The 21,796-nt window shown below is 46.1% G+C and overlaps 1 protein-coding gene across 1 annotated transcript in view; it reads right to left on the bottom strand.

Annotated features, from left to right (window-relative positions):
- LOC135396505 (complement C3-like) overlaps nucleotides 1-21,796 on the bottom strand; it is a 210,740-nt gene that overhangs the window by 86,368 nt on the left and 102,576 nt on the right. The window contains exons 16-18 of the mRNA XM_064627518.1: nucleotides 20,851-20,980; nucleotides 20,728-20,781; nucleotides 8,978-9,151 (exon numbers count right to left, since the gene is read on the bottom strand). Coding sequence (XP_064483588.1) covers nucleotides 8,978-9,151; nucleotides 20,728-20,781; nucleotides 20,851-20,980 — 358 coding nt within the window. The remainder of the gene's footprint in view (nucleotides 1-8,977; nucleotides 9,152-20,727; nucleotides 20,782-20,850; nucleotides 20,981-21,796) is intronic.

Here is a 21,796-nt window from a genome sequence, read left to right as displayed (position 1 = left end):
AAGATATTGGAAGCTATTGCCTCGAGCAGTTTTTCAATGCGCTTCCAAATCAGGTGCGGACGTGGGTCAGAGAAAAATCCGGGATCGTGACGATTGAAGCAGCCGCAGATTTAGCTGACGAGTACATCGCTTTGAGGGGGGTGGACCTAAAGGACGGGAAGGCGTCTGGGAGACACAAAAAGCAGTTCCCCGAGAACGGCCGAAAACGGGAACAGCGAAACAATGCCGTGGAGACGTCTAGCCGAGAAAACCCCGTAAGCGAGGAGAACAGGCGTAGAGAAAGGAGAAAGTCGCGATGAAAGACAGGGTAAACGCGTTCGAGAAGAAACGGCCTATTATCTGTCATAGATGCAAAGAAGGAGGCCACATCGCGGCAGCGTGCAGAAAACCACGGGTTATTCTAGCTTATGAGAGCGAGAGCGGTGAAGCAGAAGAGGACGACCTAATGAAGCCTTATCTGTATCAATTTGAGGTAAACGGTCGCCCTTGTACAGTTTTAAGGGACAGTGGTGCTAGTCTGGATTTGCATTGCTAGTCTGGAATGATGCATCCGTCATTCATCTTGCCCAAGCACTATGTATCGAAGTGTGTCTGGATCCGTCAGGTCATAGAGGAGCAGACCGTATGTCTGCCGGTAGCTCAGGTGTTCATTAAGGGACCTTTCGGAGAATTCAAAACAGAGGCGGCAGTTACTGACAAACTGCCTGGGAAGTACTTGTACTTGTTGTCCAACCGCACCGCTCATTTAATGCGCAAGGCAGGCGTTAAGATAGAGGAGCAGAAAGTACTCGGTCTAACGAGAGCGAAAGCACGCGAGATCAGGGCTAAAGAGGAATCAGAGGAAGATGTGAAAGTTGCTGAAATACAACAAGTAAATCGGACCGGTAGTTCTCTTAGAGATGATGACGAGGAAACGAGTGAACCCAGGGACGGCGACCCTGCAGCGTGAGACTCCTACCAGGTCGGGGAATATCTTGCACCGGCGAACGGAGCGCTGAGAAATCTAGTTCGGGTTAGTAAACTGCAGCTCGTCAGGCTACAGAGGGAAGACGCGACACCCAGTAAACTCCGGAATGCACAAGAAGAGGGAATTTCTAAGAGAAACGTGAGCATTGTTGTCGAAGATGGGATACTGTATCGACATTACGCAGATCGAAGGGGTAAAGCAGTTGATCAGTTGATTGTACCACAGGGGTTGCGCGGAGACGTTTTAAGATTATGTCACAGCAATTCATGGGCGGGACACTTGGGTGTGCGCAAGACTAAGCAGCGTCTTTTGCAAGAGTGCTACTGGCCAGGGTGTTTTAAGGATATGGAACAGTATGTGCGAGCTTGTGACACATGTCAGAAAGTGGGCAAACCAAACGACGTTGCAAGGCTCCGCTAACACTGGTACCTGTCATCTCAGAACCATTCCAGTAATGTGGTTAGTAATTGACGTTGTCGGCCCACTTCCTGTTTCCAAGTCAGGCTGCAAGTTCACTTTAACCATGATATGCCTAGCCACAAAGTTACCTGAGGCAGTGCCCCTAAAAGAACAATGCTCTTCCGAGATCGATGACGGTCTGCTGTCAGTGCTCGCGCGCATCGGATTCCCGAAGAAATTCAGTGTGATAGTGGATCGGTATTCACGAGCACACTGACAACCACATTCTTGGAGAAGTGCGGGATCAAAGTGATCCATAGTTCATTGTCCCACCCCCAAAGTAATAGTGTCGAAAAGTTGCACTCCGTGCTAAAGCGAGTCCTCCGAGCGCTGACCCATGAGCACAAAACGGATTGGGAATCAGGATTGCCAGGCGCGATGTTCGCGTTACGTTCCGTGCCACACGAGACAACGGGTTTTAGCCTAACAGAATTGGTTTATGGGCGTGAGATACGCTCTTCTATGAGGCTATTCAGACAAAATTGGGAGGGCAAGGAAAGCAACAATACCGTTATTGAGTACGTTTTGGAACTGCTGCAAAGACTGCAGGATACAGGAGAGATTGCTGAAGCAAACATGCGTGAGTCGCAGGAACACGCCAAGACGTACTATGACCGCAACGCACGACAGAGACTATATAAGGAGGGCGATAAGGTGCTAGTTCTGCGACCAGCAAGGGCAAATAAGCTCCAGGTGCACTGGGACGGGCCTTTCACGGTCCTACGGAAATTATCAGACACGACCTACATGGTCGAATTTAGGGGCAGAAAGAAAGAGGTGAGAACGTACCATACGAACCTCATGAAGCCGTACGTCGACTCGACTCATGTCGTAAGTGTGGCTCTAAACGCGCCAGAGGAAGAGCCGGCCGAGATTCTTGAATGGGGTGAGATTCGCTCAATAGCACCCGGAATAGATGAAGCTTTGAAGTCGGTAGTGAAGGAAGAAATCTCTCCGAGTCCCAGTTAAACGACTTGCGGGAGCTTATAGGCGAGTTCGAGCAGTTGTTCTCCGACAAACCAGGAAAAACGGACATGATATGTCACAACATAGCGTTGAATAGCGAAGTCCCCGTATGCTCCCGACCTTCCAGGATATCTCCACGCCTGGAGGAAATCATGAAAGGAGAAATTCAGCGCATGCTAGATCTAAAAGTAATCGAACAAGCTGAAAGCGACTACGCGTCACCCATGGTAATAGTTGAGGCTCCGGGCAAAGAGGCTAGGCCCTGCATTGACTATAGAAAATTGAATTCTGTAACGAAAACGCAGCTGTATCCCATCACAAATCTAGAGGAACGGGTCGAAAGGGTTAGCAAAGCCAAATTCATCTCAACTTTGGATCTTGTCATAGGATATTGTCAAGTTCCAATGACAGAAAGGGCAAAACGATACGCGGCCTTCACGACGCCGATGGGAACTTTTAGACCGTTAATGCTAAGTTTCGGCCAGAAAAACGTGCCGTTTTGTTTTTCTCGTTTGATGGACCAGGTACTACGTGGGGCGGAGAAGTACGCAGTCCCCTAACTTGATGACGTAGCCATATTCTCCTACTCCTGGTCGCAACACGTGGAACTCCTCGGCGACGTCTTCAACAGGTTGGGGCGTGCCGGATTAACGTTAAAAGCGGCCATCTCGGACAAGCCGAAGTCTTGTACTTAGGTCACAGAGTTCGACAAGGTCAGCGGAAGCCAGACGAGTTAAAAGTGTCAGCCATTGCACACTTCCCGAAACCTCAAAACAAGATCGAAATGCGCGCCTTTTTAGGTCTTACGGCTATTATCGGAGCTACATTCGGCAATACTGGGATATGGCTAGTCCACTAACGGACGCACTGAGAAAGTCAGCTCCAACGCAGATACAATGGGACGCGGCCAAAAGAAATGCATTTCGTAGCCTAAAGGAGGCGCTATCCCAACCACCTGTCCTCCTATCACCAGACTACACCAAGCCGTTCATTGTCCAGTGGGACGCGAGTAACAGAGGAATGGGGGCCGTGCTATGTCAGGAGGACGAAAACAAAGAAGAGCACTCCCTCCTGTATGCGAGCAGAAAACTTTCACTTAGAGAAGCATATAGCGCTTCGGAGAAAGAGTGCGGATGCTTGGTGTGGGCGGTTCAAAAACTCGAGTGTTATCTTTACGGTACACAATTCATTCTGGTAACCGACTATTGCCCACTCACATGGTTGAACCAAATGCCGGGCAAAAACGGTCGGCTCCTTAGATGGAGTCCAGCACTTCAACAACACGACTTCGTTGTGCGGTACAAAAGGGGTAGGAAGCACACCAACGCAGACTGTCTCAGTCGTTGTTGACTAATGTTTTAGTAATAATGGCGAGAAGGCTGAGTTGCACATAGCTATTTCTGATTCTTGTAAAACATATGAGTTTGTGTCTTTCTTGTTGCACTGCTCGGGGGAAAAAAAACAAAGTGACAGTAAAATTGTTTATTTTGATAAAGCCGAGGGAAATGTGTTCTCCTACCAGAAGGGATGTTGTCCGACGAAAAATTCTGGGGAACCTAAATTGGTTAAAAGATTATTTAGCTTACAGAAAACCTGGCTAAGTGGTGAGATGGTTAGATCGCTCTAAGGTTGTGTACCTGGACTGTGGATTTTTGTTCTGTTGTTTCGCCGGTCGTAGCGTTCTTCAGGAAACCGTAACCAGGTGCCTTTTGAAGCTTGAGCCATTCACATTGGAGGAAACAATAGGTTGCTTTCATCTTCGAGGGTCCTGCACGAGATAGCCAGACCCGGCCAGCCACTGGAAGTCTTGAATCTACGCTCGGCTTCTGAAGAAGAGTACTGGTCTTCTCACCTCAGTCATCATGTCTTCTCCCTGACATTTCACTTGTTGAGGAGATTGTGTCAACTCTTTGATCAGCGGACTTTGTGCTGTGTCTATTGGCTGACTGAAAAATACCACCTCGCCCGTCTACCAGTGTTGGACTGCTTGTGCGTCCGAGGTCATCCCGGGGCGGCGACGAGCTGTTGTGACTTGAGATATCGCCATATTGAGCTTCCCGAGGTACGCGAGCGGACATCTTCCCGAGGGCCACTGGAATCCTTCCACTCCCTAATGAAAAGGGAAAACGAGGACGGCTTCCCGGAATCCTTCAAAGCTACAACCTCATTCTCACTACGCGCTGGCTACTTAAGCCGCCACCTGCAACCTACGGATTGTCTCTGTCTGTACAATCATGTAAGTATATACACGTCGTCTGTCTCTCAAGCGGCCTCTGCCTCGATTTGTCTACCGTATGGGGATCTGACCACCTACCTCCTCAGCGGCTCGGAACAATACGCAGAACGGCTCCTGTATGATTGGTGGGGGTTTGAAAAATAAAGATAAATAAATAAATAAAAACTGGTACACTGCTTTGAGCTGGGACAGAACAGGGCTGGCAGACTTATTTCGACATGCTTCAGTACGGTTTCAGAGCGATTCATGCGAATGCAGAGTGCCGGTCAGTACCGTCGTCTATGTAAAATGCTGTCCATCTTATTGGCTTCCTTTAAGTGTACCTTGCTGGCACTGTGCGTGTGAAAAACGCGATTTTGGGGTAGAAAGTAGCAGAACTACACCGCTTCGTCAGCGTGGACGCTATTTCGAAGTGTTCGTCCATTTCTCCTTTCTCTCGCTAAACTAAACGCCTGGCTAAATACCTCGCCACTGAAAACGTCAATGCAGACACCAGTAAGCTACTAGCCACGCATTTCCTTATAAAAGCAGTTTTATGGGATATATAAAACGGAAGCGTTGAATAGGATCGATGGTGCGAACCGGAACTGAACCGGAACGGAGTCCAAGCAACGCGAACCCGAACCGAACCCGTATTTTTTGCGGTTCGACACCATGGTGGTAACACAGGAAACTTCAAAAGGTTGTATCGAACACTTCAGGCCGTACGTCATCGGTGAAGCTTTTATGGTGACACAGGTGATATGCGTTTGGTGTCACGATTAGTGAACCCAAGATCATCTGTGTCGGCAAGGTTATTTAATTACTGAATGCCCTGCAGTTCCGCTACGCATACCATTACAACTTTTGCAACTAATTCTACAACGCTACACGCGCGCGCGCACACACATGCAAACATTAAAGCTCCTAATAAATCGTGGATCTTCCGATCCATAGGGCTACACAAAGTATTGCACGGTCTCTCTCTCTCTCTCTCTGCAGAATTAGCCCTCTTTGTTCTTTCAATCGCCATGAATATGTTTGAAAGTGAAAGAAAACCTGAGACAATCTTTTGAGAGAACACGATTGGGAATCTCCAAACCAGAACACAACAATCACTGTTGATGAGTAAAAGAGGATAAGCGGAAAATGCGCCAGTCCACAGAATACTCCAGCGGAAGATGCGACAAACGTCATTGCTTTTAGCTGCCGCTTTAGTATATATAAGTGCTGAACGTCACGTCTTCTCGTGCACTGCTATCCCGGGAAATATGTCCTGGAACGCAGCCACAAGATATTCCGTAGCGGACGAGAAGAGACGCATTCCAACGGAAAGAACATAGTCCTGCATGATGCGAAAGCTCAATATAATACGCGGCGAAACTTTTTCCCGGTCAGCAGTGTCTTTTTTTGTGTGTGTTCTTCCACCAGAATGTTCCGCAGGGATGACACGAAGCGCATTGTATCGCAATTTGTGATGGTATGATGGATGTGCAGGGATACATTTCTATACGGGATTCTGGGAATAGCGGCAAAAATCCTGATCCGGTCAGAGGGATCCCGGGATTCACATATAGAAATCCCGAAATCCCGGGATTGTAAAAGTGGCCCGGGATTCAGAACCTGTATTCTTCGGCTGGCTTGACACCGCAGGACGATGTTGCGGTTACGTGATATCGTTTACTGGCACGTGTTCTCGGCGCCGCCGCCGGAGTTCAATGAGTATGTGAGCCGCCGCCAGGCGAACTCGCATTCTAGGGAAATCAGGGTACGTTTTTCGTCCAACACGAGGGGGGAACCGAGTGGATGCGAATGTAGGTTCGGAACACTCCGTCTGTCTATGCGGGTGCCACGAAGGGTGCGTACGGAGACGAGCGCGAACGGTGGCACCCCACCCGCGGCGGCGGAGCGAACTGTGCAGTGTGGATACAACGCCGTTCACCAGCTGCCAACGCATGTTTAGCTGATTTCAATGTTCGTCAACGGAGGGACAGCCCTAAACGTTGCCTGTCCCGAAGCGTGGCTACGACACAGTCAGATGAACATGAAATTCGTAATGAGTATGTTCTCGTTTAAATTTGTGCGCGCTACAAAGGTGCGCGTGTGATGCGGTGCTGTTACGGACGGGACTTGCCTTCCAGTTACCCTATCGATGCCAAATGCGACTCAATCTGGCTTTTCCAGCTCAGTGACGTTTCCGCTTGAGACAAGTTGACTCTCCCAGATGTTGTTACTGCGGTGCTCTAAAGGATCTGGAACACATTCTTCTTCATTGCCCACACTAGCAACCTTCCCGGACCACACTCTCCGGGTCTCTTAGTTAGCTAACCCTCGCCCCTTTTCCCTATCAAAGTTGCTTGGTGCCTGACCGCATCCAGCCCAAGCTCGAGCGCTCTGCGTTCAAAGCTCTTTTACCCTTTCTGGACACAATCGGACTTCGATCCTTATTGTGAATGGGCTTATTATTTCATTCCCCACATCACCCCCAGCAATGGGGTAGAGTATCGTCTCAGGCGATGAAACTTCCCATTCATCACCTTAAAATAAAGTTGTTGTTGTTGCTATTGTTGTTACAGGTATTTGGTGCGGTGCAGAATTACTCAGACCAATCTGGTTGCTCACGGGTACCGTAAAATTTGAACTGAATTGAAAGATAAAAAGTGTTGCGTCATAGAACGAGTGTGCTGGCAACGTGTACAAGTACATTTGAGGATAATGAACACTAGCATCCACTACAGAGTTATTCGATGCATATCAACTTTCCAATGGTAATAATAGTTGTCAACAGTTTTCTTCCTTTTTCATTTATACAAATACCAACAGGACTGCAATTGTGTGAGGTGCAAGCTTGATTGCCCCCCCCCCCCTTCCCGCTTTAGGAGCTCAATATTGCGTACCTGCACAGCGCTGTCATCAGCAATAATGTAAGGTTATCTTGTGTGTGCATAGTATTTCATTTCGGACTCCAGCAGGATGGTGGTGGTGACGCGATAAAGAAAATGTGAGTTACGACGAAGTCGAACTGGCTACCCCAGTACGCTTACACACAGAAAACTCCACACTCCACAGAAACACTCCAGCAGGAATTTGTATGTATTCGTATTTGTTTCATTAATGTTAGTAGTGTTCTTGTATTGTACAGTGTGATGTCTAGATCCATGAACTACTTGTACATTGGAAATCATACAGCAGTGTAACACCTTTGTACGAGTGAGGCAAAAGGTTCCAAAGGTGGAGTGTCATGTTTGACTGACGCTCCCAGCTCCAGTCGGGCTCACACTTCGTAGCCGCACACGATATCTGGAATCGAACGACTCGTACACGAAAACCGGCGTGTCATCATCGAGGAAGTGGCTGAAAAATTGAACATTAGTCACGGTTGGCGCACCATACCATTTATGACATTCAGAAGCAGCACAAAGTACCCGCCAGGTAGGTACTGTGTGGATATTTGTGAGATTGTGCGATGCGGCTGCGAAGAAGCCGATGCAGATGCTTTTTGTCAAAGGTGAAGAATGCTGCATCCACTAGTCCCACCCAGAGAGCAAGTGAGCAAGAAAGGAGAGGCGATGCACCAAGGCCAAAGAAGCTCCCGGCATCTCCAACGGTGGGCAAGTTCATGGTCACGGTCTTCTGGGACCATGGAGCTCAAGACTGGAACATTACATGGCCGAGGGTGTACCGTGCATCATATCGAGAATTGCTTGAGGACCACGTGACGCCCACAATCAGGTGAAGGCGTCGTGGTTTGCTCACCTGTGGTGTGTTGCCGCAGTACGACAATGCGCGCCCCCACAAAGCGCGTACGTCTCAAGCAAATCACACGTCTGCATTTGGCGTGCACTCCGCATTCGCCATACTCACCGAGCCTCACACCGGGTAATTCTCGGATTCCCCCCCCCCCCCCCCCCGGGAGGGGCTTTCGCCAGAATGAAACTCGCCACTGACGACTACACCTGAAGGCGGTGGTGCATGCCTGACGTCGAAGTCAGTCAGAAGTTATTCTCTTTTTTTGTCTGCTCCTCGCGGCATCCATGCGTCGGTGGAACGTTTGCGAAGCTTGGGCGCACATGTGTTAATGGGGAAGACGAAAAGTGACGCATTGCTTTTTATCATGTCTCCAATTTTATGCACATAAAAATAAATTGTGGTTGCTTTGTGATTCTGTCTCGTTTTAAACACGACAGGAAATCCTGTAGCTTATTAGGGCAGGTTGAGAAGGAGGAATGTTCTTGCTTTACAATGTGTACAAGCAGTGCGGCTCTTGCTTACTGTAGTTACGATTATTCATTGTTAATGATAATTCCTGGAAAATTCCTACATCTAAACGATGCTTTGCGTGATCTTAACAGGCTTCATTGTTTACTTACCATGCGAGTCCCGGCAGCAATCGCGAAAGGCATCTGCACATTCGTTCGCCCGGGGCTCCCTGTTGAGAAAGCGACGTACAATTTCAGCTCGCGTCCGACAGTCTCTTCTGAACTTGTCCTCGCGTTGGCCCAAGCTGCAACATTTCTGCAGATATATGTCCGTGTGTGAAGCACCTGTGCGCAACAAGAGAAACAATATTCAGCCTCCTCCGTATCATACCCCTTGGTATGCTCCACGTACACTTTGACAAGGTATTTGCAGGGTATCAAAGCCAAGATTAATTAAGATACAGCGTACAGAGAAAGGAAAATCTTCAGCCTAGAGTACACTCTTAAAAATGAGGGGGGGGGGGTGTCGAGGTAGCTTGCCGTTGTTGGCCGCACTCAAGTGGACATCGTCACGACTATAGCAAAAAAAAAAAAAAAAGGAAAAGAAAGTGGGAGAAAGGGGAGTTGAGGACTTCAAAGTGATGTAGAGGCAGGATGACCAGGCGGTACTGATGGGACGGAAGCACACTGTAGGTGAGAGGTGCACTAGAGTGGTCTCTCCGCTAGGCCCGTTGCTTGAAGAAAGCGCACGAGGCCGCGCTTAAAAATGAACTTCACCGCATAGCACGCTCCTAGCCAACCATCATCTTGAACGATATCGTTATCTGCCCTGATTTGTTGAAAATGGGGGCGTACGCCTTTTTTGTGACACTTATGCTGTTCATAATTGTCACAAAAAAGGCATACGCCCCCGTTTTCAACAAATCAGGGCAGATAACGATATCACTCGAAATGATGGCTGGCTAGGAGCATGCTATGCGGTGAAGTTCATTTTTAAAAGTGTATGAACTGTCCAAGAACAGTAAAATATTTTATTGAAGACTGGAGGATGGGCAAACGTTCAAGATATGTGTACGAAACGGAGATATAGTCTGTTGTTTTACAACTTCGCAAATATACTTTGCAATCTAATAACATGAGTAGTATTTTTCCTGTCTTCTTTCGAAAAGGCAGTTCAGCATCTATACACTGCACCGTGTGCTATTTCCTCAGATATCGAGTTGAAAAGTATTACATCAGCCTTCCATCAAACTGCATGGGTAGACGGCACTTAAGTAGTACACCGTCATGGCGGTTTCGTCGCTGCCACACCGTCGACGACTACCCGCCCGCGCCTGCACGCAAACAATACATAGATATTTACTAAAGTAATATTTTTTATTGCGAATTGTAATCCCAGTTCACGGCCCCTCGATCGCTCCTCTCTGCTCCGCTGGTACGGCCTGCCGATGTGGGGAGAGAACAATAGAAAAAGCGTGACGAGGGAATCGCCACATTTCCACGTTAGGGGCGCGACGGAGCGGGGGTTCCCCGTCGGATTTGTACGTTGCTCCTATGGGGTTTTTGCCTTTAAATTGCGTTCCCAATTAAGCGACTTGCGGACAGGGGTGTAAAATATCCGAAATTTTTACCTTTATGCGATACAGATTCATCAGAGAATATTAGACAGCGAAATAATAACAATAATAATATGCCGTGAACGATAACTCGAAAGTTTTTTTTTTTTAAATTTTTTCCGGGGTATAACCTGACCTGCTTTCTTGCGTGTAATTATCATTTTATCATGTGATTGCGGTTCTGTTTGCTTGTGCTGTCCTGACTGATTAATGTAGCCTCCCCTGCTTGAGAAGTTGGTTCGGCCTGCACTATATGTAAATAAACGAACAGAAAATAATAAAGCAATTGTAAAAAGGACGGCTATCTGGAACATTCTTTTCAGGAGGAATTTAAAAAAATAGTCCAACTAACTTTCCGTTGTTTAGTGAGTTGTTCGTCATACAGATAAAATGTGGAATGTCTTTTATATGGTCTATCTCAACAAGGCATATGTTTTGTTGATATTTTGCCTTGTTCATGCATTATATTTTGCCGGAACGTTTGTTACTCTTTTTGGTCGTTATAGCGACGTGTTATTTCCGAGCGGTCTGCATATCGACGTGGCAGCATGTTGCAAGGGGGTGTCGTGTGTCCTGGGCCGACATGAGTGAAAAACCAGGGAAAACATCAAGACAGCACAGTCGGATTGGAAATTTTGATGTTTTTTTTTTTCGGCGTCGTGTAAACAAACAAAAACAAATAACAAAATAATAACTAAATAAATAACAAATAAAGAAAGCTTGTCTGCTTTTTTTTTTTTTTTTCAGGACATCGCGTCTCTCCTTAATTAAAGTTCTGTCGCACTTGCTTCGTGATATGTCGCTGATATGCTTAAACGGGTATGTACACATAGTCGCGCTGTAACTACACTTATGCCAGCACAATGGGCCATCTGCTCATATTTTCGTCATGGAAGGAACAAAACTAGTGCCGTGGAGAAGTCAAGATGTGCGTCCGTGTGCTCGAGGCGCTTTTGGTCTCCATCTGGTTGCGTTTGTCGCGTTCTGAGCTCACGTCTGAGCGCGTTTTCGGCCACAGACGCTCTCTGTGCTTTGCTTCTGCAGCATCGAAGTTCACAAGCATATACAATCATTCAACTGGTCACGCACAACTTCGTACAAGGTACGCATTTACTTCTTGTTTTATCGATACACACTGCAATTGTTTCGGTCGCTATAGGCGAAACATCGCTAGTTTGTGTTATTTACGTACTACTCATAAAGGTTCCGTATTACGTGTTGCTTTATATTGATACTTTCATGTGTTTGTGAACTTCCCATTGGTTTTGCAGTCAGTATAATCTTGAAAGCGAGTTCGGGATTATCACCACAAGTACCAACGGGGCTGTTATTCCTTTTTTGACGCTGCGAGGCGCTTATTCCTCGCTGAATAGTTCGCTAGCTTGGAAGTATTACACAATTGAGATCGCGAAACGCGTCATTTTCTTGCTCGCCCGTTTAAGAGTCGCTCGTTCGTGAACGCAGTTTTATGTTGCAGTTTTGCGTGCATAAACGTGCTGCATTTTATCTGTCATCATTATCTAGGATGAAAACTAACACTGTGTTTGTTTTCACTAGGTTCGTACGCATGCCCCTTATAACGACATGCCTAAGAACTGCTGCGTACCACGCTGTAAATCGAACGCAAAGCACCATCGTTCTCTGAGTTTCCACGAGATACCTTCAAAGCCTGAACTTCGCGAAGCCTGGTTAAAAAGGATATCTCGTGATGGTAATGAAAAGGGAACGTCCTGGAAGCCAAGCTCCCGATCAGTTGTTTGCTCAGTGCACTTCCAGGAGAGTGACTACAGGATTGGGCAAAAGCGTAAAACCTTGCTGCCGACCGCTATTCCCTCACAGTTTCCGGCTACCCCTCGTACATGCTGCCCCTAGTACAGCCAGAGCGCAGACAAATGGTCCGTATGGACGTCAATGCGCTTGACCATTATGAGCATGTCATTCCAGCAGCCCACGTTGCGCAACCTGACTGCATCCCTGGACCTTCCTGTAGCACAGACCTTCCGACAGACGAAAACAGAGACCTTGCAGCGAAAAAGGAAGGAGGATGTCAAACGATATTTGACTTTGATAAATTTACTGAGGAATGTAAAAGAGACGTTCACCGTTTAAAGATGCAAGTGGCAAGGATGAATAAAACCCTGCAAAAGCTGCAGGAGACGTGCGATGATGTTAGGTATGAACTAAAGAAGTACACGGAAGATGTCTTTGTTCAGGCAGCAGTGAAACTTGCCGCGGCTAGTGAGGATGATAAATCAGCCCTCTTCCTGAAGCACCAGCTCCTGAGCTTTGGCAAGTCTCGTCCAACATGGCCAGAAGCTGTGTTAAGAGAATTGTGGGCTATGGAAGGCGTGCTCCACCAAAGGGTTCCAACATGTAAGAAGCCGTAAGCTGGTGAGACTTCCGTGCAGAAGCACATTGCAGAGGTACATTGGCGTCTCAAGTGGAGAAACAGGGGTGACTAGCGTCATAGCTCAGCGCTTATCTGCTGAGCACAACAACGTGGCGTCGGACAGGGAGGCATATTGCTCCATCATCATCGATGAGATGGCAATTCAGGAGAAAGTTGTCTATGACAGGCAAGTTGATCGCGTATTTGGCCTTATAGACAGTGATTCAGCGGCAGTAGCGGACACTCCGCCAGTGGTAGCCAACAAGCTGTTGTGTTTCGTACTAAGAGGTCTGGCCACAGCATACGTTATTCCAGTCGCATACTTTTTCACTCGCTGTCTCAAACATGAGCAGTTACTAAAAATGACCACTGTAGTTATGCGAGCAGTTGAGGAAGCAGGCTTTTCTGTCGTCAGGCTGGTCACAGACAATCACCAAACGAACACTGCAATGTTCAGAAGCATGTCTGGATGCGGCACACTGCAACACATGGTTCCTCACCCATTTCGTGAGGGTGACCCGCTATTTTTGTCGTTCGACCCCAGTCATATCATCAAAAACCTTCGAAACAACCTCCTCGAGCGAGAAATGCATAATGGGAAAGAGACCATCAAAGGTGGCTTCTTCCTGACAGAATTGTACAAGTTGCAACATGACTTGCTAGTGAAGCCAGTTCGCTTTCTCACACGGAGCCACGTCAATCCAACCAACATCGAAAAGATGAAGGTCAGCCGAGCGACACTTCTCTTTTCATCTGTGGTAATAGGAACACTTCAGTTCCTGAAGGACAGTCCCAGCTGCCACTAGAAAGCTCCTCTCTTTAGTGATGCTGGGGCCACCATCGAATTTATGGAGATGATGAGGAAGTGGTACAACCTGCACAATATTAGCAGCTGGAAGACTACAGACATCAACATGAAGCCGTTCAGTGACCCGGAAGACAGCCGTCTACTTTGGCTCGAACTGGACTTCCTCGACTATCTTGAACACCTGAAGTCAGCGAGCTTGAACTCGAAGTGCCAGTTCCTGACCAGGGAAACGTACCAAGCCACAGTAATGACGACTATGTCAACAACAGCACTTGTCGACTACCTGCTCAATGCTGTTGGGTAAGTGACATTAAGACTGTTAAGTTATTCATTAAGTTCATGCAGTGGTTCCCAATTTTGACATATTCTGTATGTGCACCCTTCTCGTCATCGTCATCATGTATTTCTCTCTCTCTCTCTTCTTAAGAAATTTAACGGAATTCGTAACAATTATGCAGATTCCGGTACGTTCTGACAAGGCCTCTGAACAGCGACCCCGTCGAGAGCCTTTTCAGCTGCTTCCGCCAATTCAATGGCGGCAACGACAAGGTCGATGCAAGGACTGCTGTATTCACAGCGGAAAAGTTGCTCAAGGTTCGTGTCTTACGCACAGCAAGATTTACCTGTCTCGGTTGTAATTCACACATAAATTTGTAAGCCGACAAGGATGCTCTCGACTTCAGGTTGGCATCCTAGAAGCAGCCCGGACCGGAAACGCTCCCGAACGGTACGAAAGTCGGGTCACTTTCAAGAGTGCTGCCATCAGCAGGGAGGAGGAGGAGCTCTCGCCAACGATCCCAGAGGAAAGCCTTGTCATACTGGATGCCCGATGTGCAGCACAGGGGACGAGTGGTTCGTCTTGAAGATGCTCCAATTGTGTATCTTGCAGGGTACCTGGCTCGTGCTTGTGAAGAGAAGGTCAGTGACGCGCGTGGAAACAATTAAGTGTGGTGAGACTGCTTATTGGGTCATAATGGAAATCTTGTAGGATTCTGTTGAAGCATTTTTCTTTTTTACCTATATATCACAGGCGTGGAGTTCTGCTAACACCTGATCGTATACGTTGTTTGCAGGTAATTTGCCCTGAATGTCAACTTCTGCTTCATGATCCTGCTTCGGGCAACGGACTGTACGAGTTCCTCCACAATATTGATTTTGGTGGCCTCAAATACCCATCACTCAATGCTGTGTGGTTGTGTAAAGTCATCTGCAGGTTTCTCCAAGACGCAATGAGGAATCCAAACGTGCATCGTTCGTACCGCATCGCATCGCTTTTCTTGGACACGGTCCTTCCCCGCCTTTAGTCATGCACTGTAATGCAGTGCAGACTACACTCCGGTGATCACTGTGACCAGCTATGTCGGATATTTTTGACAAAGCTTTAGCGCCCACTGCTTGCAAACTGGGCAGGTAATGTGACAGCCTCAGTGGAAAAGATAGTGAAGTACATACGAAAGCCACTATCTAGGAAGTTTCTACGTTTCTAACTTTTGCGTGTAGTTGTGTGAATAGTATTGTATATAGAATTACATCATTTCGATTAAAAAGCTATGACAGCAGCGTTGATGTCGTTTTTGCAGTTGAGTTCTACGACCCAGCGGACATCCTCTGGAAGGAAGTATGTAACTACAAGATCACAAATTGCCTGATATTCATTAATTAACTCTTTAATTAGAGAATTTCGTACAAAAGCGAGATAAGAGAACGGAAGAACATCCTCGTTGGAACTACCTTCATCACTCCAAATTACGTGGCCGTCTCACGTGAAGTGAGCGCTGTACTTTTTGGCTCATTTGTATATCAAAATTTGGGTATGGACATTATAATGTGTGCGTTTCAGGATTTGTTAAACGTGAAACGACTTTCAACTAGTTTCCCAATCTACTACCTCGCTTTTGCCCGAAATCCCATAATTAAACCTAATAAATGAATTTTAGGTCATCTTGTAGCACACCTTCTTTGATAGGATGTCCGCCTGGCCGTGGAACTCAACTGAAAAAAGGACATCTATTGCTGATCCCTGAGCCTTTTTATAAAAATGCTATAAAAGTTTTTAAATGATAGAGTTGTGTTCAGATGCTTACACGTGCGTGCTGGTGTGGGCGCGATTGCTTGCTTCTGTCCTGTCTTTTTTTTTTTTTTTTTTGAAGAACAGACAGTTTTTCATGTTCACCTGCGTTGTGGAATTTACGCCCAACTTAACACGTTACCACCTGGCACACACGGCCGTTACAGAGTTATTTCATACATTGTAGCATATGCATTCCCGTTTTTCACCTTCTCCAAATGCACTGCGTAGACCGGCTGGCATACGATGCCCCTCGATCGTAGTTTCGTCTACTTCAATGACGTTCATTCAGCGTTATAGCTGGCACGCATACACAGTTCAACTGCACGAGGAACCAGCCGCCCTGACGCACACGAATTCGATAGCAGGACACCTTGCATGCCGCTAGATTTCGGCGACATTTACAAGAGGTAGCGCACAGAAATCACCTTAATTGTTTGATCAGCCTCAGGAATTTATGTCTGCTGTATTCACACCGCACATACAGAACGATAATTTCCCTGAAAATGAAGCAAAAGTGCATCTATAACCGCACACCACATGGGTAAACACGCCTGCGAGCGAGCGCCGACAACCCCCGATGGTCAGCGCCCTGACTGAGAATGCGGGAGGAATACAAACGTTTCCGATCACCGGCGCGGGGGAGCATTCGGCAGGCCGTACCAAGCGAAGCAGGGAGAGCGATCGAGGGGCCGTGCCCAGTTCTATCGCTTCTTCGTCTGCCGCTAGATACCGAACGTCCGCGAGCCGACATGCAATGAATGCACATACACAGGTGTACCCTCGAAAATATTCTTATTACCCTAATGGAATTGAATTCAAGCAACTCATCTCACATATGCGAATATCTTTTTCGATTTCAACCAACACGCACTCTCGATACCAGTTCCAACGTTGTCTTTGATCCATACCAACGCAAGGACCTGAAGAAATAAATGAGACTAGTGACATCGCGACAGCGCTTTGCTTACCTCGTTTTAACGAAAACATGATCAACCAATGAAGTTATTAATTTTTTTATAGTGATACACAACTAAGATAAGTATTTAAAGAGATTGAAACATTTATTTTACTGAAAAACAAGCTTTCGGACGGAGTGTGTCCTTCATCCCCTGATGAAGGACGGCTTGTTTTTTTAGTAAAAGAAATGTTTCAATTTTTTAAAATACTTGTCTTATTCACTTGCGAGTGCTAGACTTCTCCCATTTTTTCAACTGCTGTAAAGAATCGAACTTTGAACACTGGTGGTGGAATTGCAATTGGAATAGAATAGAAGTGGGAGTAGAAAGAAGAAAATGGAAACGTAGGTAGCACTGGTGCAACCAGCTGTTCCGTGACGCTTGATGTGTGACAGCACTGAATGATTTAAAAGATTAATTTCAGCCCGGATGTCATTGAGGTAGTTCGCCAGGGCACACAGCGCTAGTTGTTGGTGCCGCTTTGGCCAGCTCCCCAGTACCTTCTCAACACTAAAAGGTCACTTGTCAAGTTTAGCAAGGGCATTGCATTATATCCTTGTTGCGTCAATGATGATGTTGAATGAATAGCTGTGTTGTGTAAAGGTATGATGATTGCTGGATTGCACCGGCCTTATTCATGTAGAGTATGTCATTGTTTCATTGCAAGCTCGAGACTTAGCTATATGGGATATGCGCAAGCACGTGGTGATAATGAGGGACTTCAAGGTTGATTTATTACAAAACTCCGCGGCATCCCAATATTTAGTTCATTTGTCCTCATAGTGTAGTAGAAATATTATATCCGGTGCCTATACTAGAATAACAACTACGCCTGTAACACTATCAGATCTATGTCTGGTAGGTGGTGTATCCATGTTTCTGTCACTAGGTGTTATTACACCAGATATCAGTGATCCATTTATTTATTTATTTTTGCCCGCGTGATACACCGAATGAACGGCGACACATTAAACTATAACTTTTTTTTCTCCTATCATCATCATCATCACAGTACAATCAATGGTGAGAACGCGAAAAAGGCACGAGACAACCGACACGAACAGCGTACACAGCGTCCCTTTACCATGATCTCTCCATATTGAACTTGAGCCAACATGTTGTTCATCTCCTAGCTCTCCAATCAATAGTTGAAACTTAAACTACTTTAGAGCACTGATGACTGTGTGCGAGATGAAGTCACTGATGAAGCGGATTGTGATATGATATGTTTTACTCAAAGATAAAGCTATGCTATGAATATTTATTTATTTATTTATTTCCAGACCTTCAAAGGTCCCTTGTGGGACATTACATGGGTTGGTGGGTTACAACAATAAAGGGTTACGCCATCGCGAGTATGACGTTGCTTTTCCGACAGATACTGTTAAACATGCTAAAATGAGAAAACCTGAGAGGAATGACGGCACAGTTTCCCCTGAGTTCGGCATGGGACGCACACTAACCACCATCTTTTTCATTCTTCCACGCCGGCCTCTTCCCACCTGTCCGCGTCTGTACGCCGCTCATAGCCATATATACTTCGCGGTGCTTGTGGCGTATGATAGCTGCCTGTTGTCGCGATCAAAAACGCCCCTAACACGTGTCGCTTTTGCTTGGTTGTTGATATCTTGTTATGCGTTCGCAAGCGGATCTATTTAAGCGACCTCTGTCAGTATTCAGCAGGCACTTGCTCCGTGAGCCTGCCGGTTGTATTTTGTTCATGATCTCGTACTGGAATAAAGCAATTCCGTCTCCTCAGCAGCTATAGTTCCTGCATGTAAACACAACAGTGCTAACACGGAATCAAAAACGAGAAACATCATAGGATACAGCTGGGTCATGCAAACGGATCACCGTTAAAGGGACTATCGCATCCCGTAACGTGTGTATCAGACCGATACGGTAATGTTCCTCATCGCTTCACAGTCAACTTGGCCAAGTTTCCGTTCCGAAAACAGCTTACATATTAAATAAACGAGTTTTAAAGATTCGCACTCTCTCTGCAGCTAACACCATAATGACGTAAGGCAGGCAGACGATTGGGAGCGCAGAGCAGGGGATTGTCTCCGCGGCAGTCTGCATGGCGTTCGCATCGCAATACGCTAGGTTTAAAGTTCTCAGTCAATACGCAATCTTTCGCTTACCAGTGGGAGTTCTGACGTGACTTGTTGCGTGGAACACGGTGTTACGCTCCTGGCTGTACAAACACGTCCGACGCTAACCAGAAACAACATGTTTCATCACATGTTTCAAGTTTTCATTATACATGCAGGTGGAGAAAGCCATAATTTATGTAACCACCGTTCCATATCTGTTCTCCCACTATTTTCGAAAATTCCGGAGATTCTTCAATGAAAGATGAGCAAACTACTCCATATTTTGTTTTTCAATCAATCAATCGCACATATTTGTAAGGGATCTTCTGTTTAGTGAAGGGCTTCAGCAGGGCTTCCGTAAAATCAACAGAATCTGCCTTAGTAAAGGCAAATAAATTATTTATCGAATATGGAACGGAAATTATATATGACTGGATTATTTTCGTTTCTCAAACGTCTTTGACTCAGTTAACCACAACATTTTTTAAGGAAATTACACATATGTGGGTTACGTGGAGTAGATTATAGCTTTTAAAAAGTTAGCTTGAACGCGGAATTCAACATGCCCAAGTTAACAATACCCGACATGACCGCCGAAGTATAACAACAGCTCTTCCCCAGGGTTCTACTTTGGGACAGACCTTATTTTTAAGATACAGGGCGTATTTTTATATTTTACATAATTTTTATAATAAAGCTATGTGACCTATCTGGACGCGGTTTTCGCAGATATGTTATGCGACCAGGCGGGCAGCCAAGTGGACATCCTCTCGAAAAGCGCATGCAACAACTGGACGACTAACTACCTAAAATTAATTAACTTATTAGATGTTTCCGGGGAACGTGAGGTACCAGAATTGCAGCCAGCTATTATGTAAATCCGGCCTCTTTTTTAAACATCCTGAAATGAGCACGTACTTTGAAACATCAATCGTTAAATTTTCTTATGAAAATGAGCCGAAGCCAGAGCCACACACTTTTCCTGCAGAAAAAGAACGACGGGCGTTCGCGTTGGAGGGCTACGTGTTTTGTAGCGACGGAGCCGATGGGAGTAAGTTGTGATCTGTTTGCCAGATAGACCGCTTTCCGCATGCCGTAAGCGATGTCGTTTCTGCGCTCGAGAACTGCGTAGTTCTGATTCCGGCTCATTTGCGTATCAAGATTTCGCGATTTATATCTTAAAGTACGCGTTGTTTAAGGATATTTAAAAAGAAGGTGGTTCAAATAAGGATAGCCTCCAATTCTGCTGTCTCGCATTTGCAAGAAAACATCGAATTAAAAAGTTAATTGATGAATTTTAGGTCATTAGTCGTCCAATAGTTACATGAGCTTTTCCGCCTGCAAAAATGTCATCAGTGCTCGTCTCACAGCTTTAAATATATATGTATATACAAATGAAAAATAGCCGGAGCTCTGTCGCTGCACGTTCAGCATATGTTTGTAATTTGATTGTGCACTCCCAGCCTCGCCTGAAAGTGCACAATCAGATTACGAATAATAATATATATGTAAGTAATAAATATATGTATATATAAGTAAAATAATATATGTAAGTGGTAGAAAACAACACCCTGTATATCAAGAGTATATTTTTTTATGTCCCTAGTACACCGCACATAATGTATGCGGGTGACGTTTCTCTATTGCTTGCTTGCACAAGCCGCATTCTTTTCGCCTCCACTCCTGCTGTAAGAGGGCAGCATCTTAGCATTCTTTTTGGGATGCTCAACCCGTAGCCTCGCATGTGCCGTTGCAGCTTGCACTGTCTCGGCCCCAAACGAGAGAGAAAAAAAAGAAACGCGGTCGACTGAGCTGGTGAAAGGAACTTCGGTTCTTTTCATGACGTCATATGATGACACGCTAACATCACGACAACAGTATCCTGTTGTTGTGACACAAACCTGTAGAGCGTCACGTCACAGCACCAGTGTTGTCGGTGGCAGTTACAGTGTAGTGTTTGCCAAATATAACAGAAAAGGACTCACGTGAGCGCAACATAATGCTTCTACGCTTCCGCACTCGTGCTTCGCAACTATTATCTGAAAACAAATGAAAGAAGGGCACATAAAGCAGCATGTTGTGGGACTCTTATGGACACCATGTCTTACCAGGATGAATAGTGTTCTCAGCTAAATGATGAGAGATGATCACTACACCCGCGTTGGCGATCACAGTCTCCGAGGTCAACCCACCACCAGGACCGCAACCGAGGTCATGGGATCTAAGCGCTGCAAAAAGCTGCACGATGTGTTCCAATTATGAGCGCGATTCAGGCACAACCCCATTGACTCCAATTCCAGCTAAAATACAAAGCAACGACTGGATAACCGAGGCAGAAGATCATGCTCATGGAGCTGACAGCATGTATTCAGCAACAATAACTTTAAGTTGATGATCATGATTGAGGTGTTTCATCGCCACATGCGATACTCTACCGCATTGTCCGCGGTAATTGTGCGAAAATATAATGTTGACGGAAGTACTACATTGTCTAGCAAACGAAGGGAGTTGCCTCAGGACAGGAGCGCCGATATTTCGAACAGAGACTGTTCTTCTTCTGGGCACCGTCCTCATCATTGGCATGGTATTGAAAGGGTCAGGTGTGACGTGTTAAAGGTTCATGCGAATTGTGGGTCAACAGCCCGGAAGGAAGAAAGGGCCGTACGGGCTCCTACGGCCGGAGTGTGTGTGTGTGAGAGAGAGAGAGAGAGAGGGAGAGAGAATACCTGTTTATTTACAAACATTGGAGCTGAGTGACACCTATAAGGGTCTGCTGCTCCATTTCTTGAAAGCGTTTCAATAACGCATAAATAAAATAATATACATACAGTGTTAGAGTGTGGAGGGGATTATGTGAACGGAGTGATCTTTGCTCCAGAACGATTACAGAAATGAGAGGTTCACGAACAAGGGAACGAAACGGCAGAACAGGCAGGAATTGGCAAGCGTTCCGAAAGATAAGGAGGTTAGTGGTTACGTGGGGAAAATTCCAGAGCGAGCAAAGCATTTTTATATATATATATTCCTAATAAAAAGTTATGAGGGCGATCCAGG

This window comes from Ornithodoros turicata, chromosome 6 (genome assembly GCF_037126465.1).
Source record: "Ornithodoros turicata isolate Travis chromosome 6, ASM3712646v1, whole genome shotgun sequence".
NCBI lineage: Eukaryota > Metazoa > Arthropoda > Arachnida > Ixodida > Argasidae > Ornithodoros > Ornithodoros turicata.
Note: the sequence above shows the minus strand (reverse complement) of the source record. Positions and strands in the feature narration are given on the sequence as shown.